Below are 8895 nucleotides of genomic sequence, written 5' to 3'. Positions count from 1 at the left end.
AGGGTAGCTCATGACCATCACTTCGCTCTTCTCAAAGTTGATCTTGGGGCGAGACATGGCCAGAAAGCATAGAAGTTGGAACCTAAGATTGATAACGTCAAGCTTTGAGACTTTTGCCATCACACGTGGTCCGGGGTGTAGCTCACTGACCTGGGGAAGTGTGGACTCAACATCGATCAGATGTGACCAGTGGTTCTCTGAGGTGGGGGGGGGAGGAGAAGGTGTGGGTTTGTGACATAGGGTACTCGGCTGGTACAATGGAGACTCACACGGTAATAGTGGTGAGGCGTGCTAGAGCAGAACACCACGATAAGACCGGGGCACTCGTGGTCAAGCATGTGGTTAGACAATTGTGGAGGGTGTTTGAAGGATCAAAGAAGATGAGTACATACGGATTTCCAGTAGAACGAGTGACACCCCTTTTAGACCATATCTATCGAAGGCATCCTCAAACTCACCAAGAATTGAAGGTCACATTCAAGGACTAAGGCCCTGTTTGTTTGGACTTTTGCGACATTTAAAAAAAACAAAAAAGCTACAAAATTGGTGCTATTTGCTCCAGCTTTTGGCTTATACCATCATATAACAATATTGATTCATAACACAAAAAGCCGAAGCACAAAGTCCCTATTTAGAAGCTTTTGTGCCTTTTTTTGCCAAAGTGAAAAACTGCAAAAGGAAAAGCCCAAACAAACGGGGCCTAAACAGCCTTCCTACCATGGTTACATCCATAGCCCCATGAGCTACACATGTTCAAGTTCTAGAAATTTTAAAGATAGAGCTCGCACATGCCACTCAAATTAAAGGCTATGGAAGAAGGAAATTTTAATGCAGACGTTCTTTAGATTTAAGTGGGTCGTCCAAATTAAACTCCAGCTTCGTTCAAATTAGGGTTCTTTAGATAGAAGTACATGTCAAAATTAAACTCGGGCCAAGTTTGGATGTATGAATTGGAGAGCTCAGTATGATTAGGCTGGAATGCCCAATCACCAAATCAAATACTGAGCTAGTTGTTGTCCTATTTCTTCTACGTACATAAAAGTCTGTGCCGAAGTACTTTATGCAAGATGCGCATACATGTGAATCGGGTTTTCTAAATTTGTGAGAAACCGCCGTGCTTCTCACGGCCACACGCAGCCACATGCAACAGTCAAATACCCCAAAAAGATAGCCTGCATAGCATGCATAGTGCAGCAATCTTATGCGACACGCACATCAACATCAGTGAGAATCAAAGTCGAAATAGGACAAGCCATAGACATTATTGTTCCAGTGCCTGTCGAAGGCAGCTACAGCATCCATCCATAATTAACAAACGGATTAATAAGGATATAGCAAAAGAAAAGAAGAAGTAAAAATAGAGCTCCCAGCGAAGAACATACAGATGGGTCTCTCATCTGATCAGCAAGGAAGGGCCTTCTTCTAGCCTAGATAACCAAAACGGTAACACTCACTCTCTTCAACGACAGTTACTGATCCGCGACGCAACAGTCTCTAAGGCCACGACTAGGGGTTTGTTGCCCGGAATTGCTGCCCTGGACGCCGGCTTCAGACGAGACAGACTCAGTGCAACATCGCGCGAGGCGAACGGGGGCGGACTGGGGTCTTGGATGGGCTCACCCTGCACAATCCAGAACAAGCAAACAGTTGAGTACATCGCCGTAAATCAGCTTTACAAGTAACAATGATTCAAAACACGCATGGGAAGCAAGTGCTTGCCTGACAGGAAGGGAGCCAAGAAGCATGCCACTGCAGTTCAGGGCCAAAATTGCTCCTTCTGCCTACATGTACAAATATAAGAAAAAGGTCAAAAGGGCTAGACAAGACTGTAAAGGCCAAAAAAACATCACATAGAAATATAACAATTAGGTATAAAGCTTTCAATCAATCAGTTGTGACATTATGCTGACACACAAACGAAATCAGTAGATTTTTAATTTTTTTGCAAGGAACAACATTAAATTAGACAATAATATACCAAGGAGAACATTATAATTAATAAGTAATGAATCTTGAATGTGTCGTGCTTATAAGAAATGTAGAGTGCAATTAGGTAGAAGATGGCTCATGTTTGAACATAGCACGAGTAGCAACAAACTATGAATCAATCATAATAGTATTTCCAAACTTGATCAGCTAAGATACACTCTACTGACTAATGACATCAGACCAAAACTTCTACCATATGGACCTTATAAAAGCTTTCTACTTTTATCCCAACTTCTGAAACTTTCCAAGTGACTAGACACTAGTTTGAACTAGTTAAGAGTGGAAGCAGCACTTGAATAACCAAATCCTTAACACCCCCAATTCCCAAATAGATGAAACTTTGATGTTATTTTTGCACAGAATACTTAAGTAAAACATTATACAATATTATATTGTGAACAAGTTTTATGAAAAACGCAATGATGACAATTCCACATAAAACATAAATACTTTTTAACAATCAGTTGTTAATGATAATGAAATTTGACTGCACACTTTCTAAAGCATCGTATATTTGGGACTTAGGTAGTACTCCCTCCGTCCCATAATATAAGAACGTTTTTGACACTACTAGTAGTGTCAAAAATGTTCTTATATTATGGGACAGAGGGAGTACAAGATTATGGTAACTTGGCGCAAAGAAAATGGGGACCAATCAGCTTATAGCAAGATAGGTAATTGGGCAATTAAACCAGTAACCCAGGAATATAATAGAGTAAGGGGTTTCTTTTAACAAATATTTCACTATGGACAAAATGTTTGAAACAGGTAGGACAGTATCACATTTTGAATCGAAAGATTTAATAGGAGAAATCAGGGAAATGTTGGTTGAAATGTAAGCAACCGCGTGAAGGAAGATTAAAAAATATACCGAACTCGCAAAACAAAAGGTTTAGGCAAAACTTGGCCGGTGATCATTTCCACATTTCCACCCAACTAAAATAAATATTTTTTTATTAACAATTAGTTGTCAATGATAGGGAACTTTGACTGCTCTTTCTAAAGCACCATCTATTTTGGGGCTTAGGTGGTGGCATAGAATATTATGACAGATTGGTGCAAAGAATATGGGAATCAATCAGTAATGCTCAAAACATAAACCGATAGAACAGTTAAGTGGCCAAATAATCCCTGCTTGGTGGTCAACCGAATAGCCGATTAACTGGCCCGTTCGCCTATTAACCCCCTACTCGCCAGCCAACCGAGCAGTTACCAGTTAATGATTTCCTGATCATTGTCAATCAGCTTATGGCAATATTAGCAGCTGGATAATTAAACCAACGGAGAGATATCCTAGACTAAGGGGTTACTTTTGACCATAATCTTACTACCAAAAAAGTGTTCGAAATTTAAAAAAATCTAGTGGGGAGAAATCAGATAGATGTGGTTAAAATTTAAGCAAAATATTTTAAAAACACTGAAATCACAAAAGAAAAGGTGCTGGCAGAACTGAGGTAATGTTACACCATATAGTACACATCACTCAGTTTCTACGGATGCGCCTTTCTAGATAAGTTAATGTCCGTGCAGTTTTTTGTCTTCTAAAGAAAAAGATCAAATGATGACGAGAACATAAATTTACTTGTCAATTTCATGATCTGTCAGAAACATTGCAGTTTGGGTCTGAATCCAGTAGCTAGGCTAACCTAAAACATTGTGCAATGTGCATTTCGCTTTCAGAATATAACTCTGAATGTCAATCATACAAAGCTCAAGCTTGTTCCTAGTGACAGTCCTTGGTTCATGAAGTCTGATACAACATGTTTTTACAAATTTTGGGTGGAACTTGCCCCCACCTAGAGACCTTGGTTAAGAACAAAATGCATTCTGATCCCTCTTCGTGATGTTCTGCAGTTGCTGTTTGGTTAAACATGAAGGCTATACTGCAGATGAAGGGAATAACACAGAATCTACGCGGTGGGGATTAAAACGAAACTAGTGGGGCATGTTGTTCGCGACTTGTATGAGATGGCTGCTGCTTTCCAGAAGGATTCAGCACTTCTGGTGAGCAAAAAATGTCCTTGAGTTTCAAATCATAAAGCAAGCAGTTTGCTGCATGTTTTGCAGGATGGTTTCAGAATTCAGATTGAATGGAATTTTGTGCATTCTTAGTGTTATTTTGGAGCAGCTTTCCAGATTGTTATCATGACAAGAAGTTGAAGTACTGTCGTTAGTATGCACCAGAGGCCAAAATGTTTGGCCACTCTACAATTTATCTGATGTTTCCTGTAAGAACAGATATCATGTTTCTAATAATGGAAAACAGAAGATACGTGTGAAGAAATTATCACAGGAATGGTCAGATGTTTGGCAACTAATATCTGATGTTATTTGTAAGAACAGACATTGTGTTTCTGATTATTTACATATATATAATTGGAAGCCGTTGCAAAGGAATGATCAAATGTAATACAAAGAAAAGGAGAAAATAATGTGTGGAGCAATGCAAATGTCAAAGGATGGTCAAATTAAGTTTGACTGTGAAAATAACACTTCTATAAAATAAAATAGTGTAGCAGATGGATAATTGCAAACACAAAGATCTCCTTAGTTCTATCTTTGCAGTTTTTTATCATGCAAGAAAATAAATACAGTTATTGGATTAGAAGGAAAATCTGCTATTTATCTCTGCTATCCACTCCTAGGAAACTAGCAGCATTTAGAAGGTCAAACAATACATTCTTGATAACTTATGGTAAATTTGAGTACAGTATCAAGCTTTGCTTACCTGAACAAACTCAACAAAGGCAATGCACGTGGCATGCACGTAATCACCAAGCAGCCTCAGTCGAGCAACCTAATTGGAAAGGGAAGGTACCGATCTCTTGAGGGAATGACTCATTTAGTCATATAAAAACATGTGTTGAGGATGATAAAAGCATTTGAAAATACCTCCCCACAAATTCCCTCAAAGAAATTCTTCACAACATCCTCTGGAACCTACATGTTCATGAAAGGATAACTTAGAAAGCAGAAAGATGCAATACAATCATCATATCAAACTCCGTGAGAAATCACCAAAAGAACAACACAAGGATGTCTGGATTTATCGTCTCAAATTGTCCTTTGGCTTACTTATTTTAACTTTATTCTAGATCATAATTGAAATGGATACTGCTACAAAATAAGAAATGAAGTAAACATCTCCTAAATATTAACTTGGGAGTATTGGTACATTACACTTACAAAAAGAGACCTACATTATTATAAAAGGGATATCAAAACAAAAGAAATCTGGTAGACACATAAACTAAGATATCCATTCCGATTAAGATCTAAATATCGACCCCCTATTGTAGGACATATGACTGAAATTTGTATGCAAGTCTGGAAGAACAATCTGCTTTAGTAACAAGTCTCACTTTGCCTGGTTTTCAAACCGTATGATGTAATGTATCATGTGGTATTGAAAGAATTGCTTTAAAATTAGCAATAGCTAGCGGTAACCCATGACCCATCATAATGGGTCGTCTTTGTGTACATTCGTTCAAGGAAAGGGGTTTCAGTACCAGCTAATTCCAGGTACCTAATACCATACCAGGTTACTAAGTTACAATCACAAAACACCAACAGAACAAGCTAGTCCTAACTGATCACCAGAAAGGAAAGAATACAACTCGCATTTTTGCAGGCTTTCATGATAGATATGATTATAATTTACTTGTTCAGTTATAAGCGTAACAGAAGTGAAAGACAGGGCAGCATACATTTTTGTCAATGTTAGTACAGTACACAGTCCTGGATACCATTTCTTTCTCATCCTCCGTCTGCACAAAAAGGAGAGCAGATTCAGGCTAATATTATTATACAGCTCAGAAATCACCTAATTGTAGGATGTAAATTTGCAGAAAACTATGTGACTAAATATGTTTACTTACTCGAGGAAGAAATTTGGGGTTCACAGGCAAAATTGCAGTCTTAGATGGCAGAACTCTGACAGGATAAAAACCAAGAATGGTTCCACCAAGTGTTAGAGCTGCTCTTGCACCGACTGCAGAAAAAGCGGAAATTCATCCAGGATTGCTTCTTACAACATAAGAGTTATGAAATTGCAATTTGCGTGTTGAAGATACTACCATCATCGGCAAACTCGATAAAAGCAAAACGCATCACTGAGTTTGGATCACCACAGATACGGCAATCTACCACCTACAAGTGCAAAAGATGGTTATAAGATTACTAAGCCCCAACAATGACGTAAACAAGCAAGTATCCAATATTGCCTATATATAGTAACTACTTAAAGCGGGGGCATATCCAGGAATTTCAGGATTTGGGGTGGTATTTATGCCACAGCTATTTACGCCACATCGCTTTAAACTCGGTGTATAGGGATATAACACCTGTTTATAGGGATATATAACGCCTGTTTCGTCGAAGATACTAATTCCCATCAATTGATGATTATGGCAATTAGGATAGGACGTTCCAGATTGACTGAAACCAAATATCTGATACATCAGTAACACTTAAGCAGGTTATGTCTTTACGGGAGCTTAAAAAAACAGAAGACGCAGGAGATCCTGGTAACAGCGGACGTGGACTCAGATAATTTAAGTACCAAAAAGCTGGTGCAAGCACCTGACCGAAGGGATGTGCATCAAAATTGGTGCAACATAAGACGATCTCTCTGTCAATACTCCAAAGGCTGCTGGCACAAAATATTAGAAACTTGGTAGTGGTTGGGTTATTTAAATGAGGATTGTTTGGTTTTCATCAATTTAGTTGGATTTCTGAGATGAATGAACAAATGGTGCCTTGCCTTTATTGGCAGCAGGTACAGGTGTGCAAGTGCTGGTTTGTAACTGATAACTTATAACTAACTAACAGGGATAACCAAACTATACTAATAGATAAGAGTAGGAACAACGGTTAGGCCATATTCCTATTGGGTTTGGACAAGTTATCTCTTATGCCAAGGATCAAAGAGGATTGGCGGAATAACTAAATAATTAATTAGAAAATAACAGAATTATACATATGTTAAACGAGTCAAAACTCCGGGGAGTGGCACCCACAGGTGAATTACCATCACATTTATTTGATGTCATATTTGTACAACTGTAGTCATATAGTACGAACCCATACTTGCTGTGTGCCACAAAATACAAACAAAAATGCGTTCCAACATACTGGATTCAAGATATAAAACATATATGAACTCATCATAGATTACTTGTCAAGATGATGTATTCGACTTAAATAGTTCTGTCATGCAATATTTTAAGCCATTAAGAACAGATCGCTTATTTTATTCAAGATATAAAAAAGGATATACGGACAAACAAGCATCATATGCTATCACAAATAATATTTTCAATAGTAAGGAGTCTAAGAGCATACTTGACCACAGTTTGAGAAAACCTCAGCAAGCTTCTGTTCAGTGACCTGCAAATCGATGGGGTGGGGTGGTGTGGGGGTCAGTCAATTAGGAACAAAAACTGAAAAGAAGAAACTAATACAACAGCTAAATTCTCTTTGATATTCTCACATGTTGATCAATGTCTGAGACATAGACAGTTCGCCGTACACTATCCTCCCTATCAGTTCGCCTTGGCCGAACTCCCATCCTACGTCTCCCCTGGTTGAAGCCATTCCTTCTCTGTAACCACAGACCAATGCAGGTGATCAATATAACCGAGAAAGAAGTGCTGCCCCCTAAAACCCAAACATGGTGAAATGTAGAATTAGCATTGACAAACAAATTTATGTGAAAAAAAACTAACAACAACTGAAAAGCAAACGGATATGAAGTCAACCACACGAATCCAGTTAAACGGACAAGAGATGAGAAGAAATCAATCGATCTATGAGAAAAAACCGTTCACCAAAGTAACGTTCGCGACATCCAAAATTGGTGGTGCTAATATCAAAACCCAACTACACCTAAAACCCTAGAAAAGAGATCAACCTCCGAGCCGATCGCGTGAGAGAGAGATCAAAAAAACCCAAACCCATCAACATCATCATAAACCTCAAATCTGATCGACTGATCTGGCCACAAGGCGTCGCCACTCCAAAGCGCCACGCGAAACAAATCGAAAAAACCGAGCCCGAATCGGCAATTCGGCTCGCGCTTACCCGTCGATTCGGCTGGCCGTTGGCGGATCCGTCGCTGCTGGAGTCTCTGCCCGCTCCGCCCCCGCCACCGACCACCTGCAGCACGTGCATCTGCTGATGCTGGAACGGGTGGTGGGGCGCATAGTAGTCGATCGCGGGCGAGACGAAGACTGGCGCGTCGGCCGACAGGCGGCGTGCGCCGTCCCCCTGGCGGCGGGAGAGCGGCACGAACTCCTCCGCGGAGGGGTTCAGCTTCTTGAACAGCTCCTCCAGCTTCCTCACGTCACTCTTGTACTCCCTGACCTCGTCCTCCCTGGCCTTGGCCGCCGCCGCCCCGCCCGCGCCCGCCGCATCGGCCCTCTCCGCGCCCGCCCCAGCCGCCGCCGGCACGGCATCGGCGCGGATCGGGCCCTCGGCCGCCACGGCAACCATTTCCGCCCGGCGACGAATCTCACCGCCGATCGCGCCCCCGGCACTAGCGGCCCGTGAATTGGCGAGAAAATCGAATCGAGGACTAAGGAATTGGGCGTGGGGTTGGGTTTTTATTATTTATTGGGGCTGCGAGGAGGGAGGAATGGAAGGGAAAAAGCGTGGAGGAGGCGAGCGAGATCGCTTTCGGGGAGGTTGGCTATAAATAGGTGCCCAAGCCCACTCTTTTCTCTACTGCGACTAATATCCTTTTCCTTTTCGTTTCCGTGCGCTACAAAGTCCTTTCTTGGGGGAAAATAAATCGGTGTGGGGCGTATTCGCCTTTGTTTCTGTCCATTACGCTTCTGTCATCGTGTTTATCCGTTTATTTATTCATCTATTCTTTGCGCCGAAAAAATACTTTCTTGAAGAGAAATT

The 8895-nt window shown here is 40.8% G+C and overlaps 1 protein-coding gene across 1 annotated transcript; it reads right to left on the bottom strand.

Moving 5' to 3' along the window:
• Positions 1-1225: 1225 nt before the first annotated feature.
• Positions 1226-8657, bottom strand: LOC123164295 (polyadenylate-binding protein-interacting protein 8). Its single transcript, XM_044581716.1, has 10 exons — positions 8071-8657; positions 7481-7591; positions 7333-7377; positions 6066-6138; positions 5868-5980; positions 5697-5756; positions 4882-4929; positions 4718-4786; positions 1720-1781; positions 1226-1621 (listed from the first exon to the last, which is right to left on the bottom strand). Exons 1-10 carry the CDS (start codon positions 8479-8481, stop codon positions 1564-1566), a joined length of 1050 nt encoding a protein of 349 aa, XP_044437651.1. The 5' UTR covers positions 8482-8657; the 3' UTR covers positions 1226-1563.
• Positions 8658-8895: the final 238 nt, after the last annotated feature.

Source organism: Triticum aestivum, chromosome 7D (genome assembly GCF_018294505.1).
Source record: "Triticum aestivum cultivar Chinese Spring chromosome 7D, IWGSC CS RefSeq v2.1, whole genome shotgun sequence".
Taxonomy (NCBI): Eukaryota; Viridiplantae; Streptophyta; class Magnoliopsida; order Poales; family Poaceae; genus Triticum; species Triticum aestivum.
Note: the sequence above shows the minus strand (reverse complement) of the source record. Positions and strands in the feature narration are given on the sequence as shown.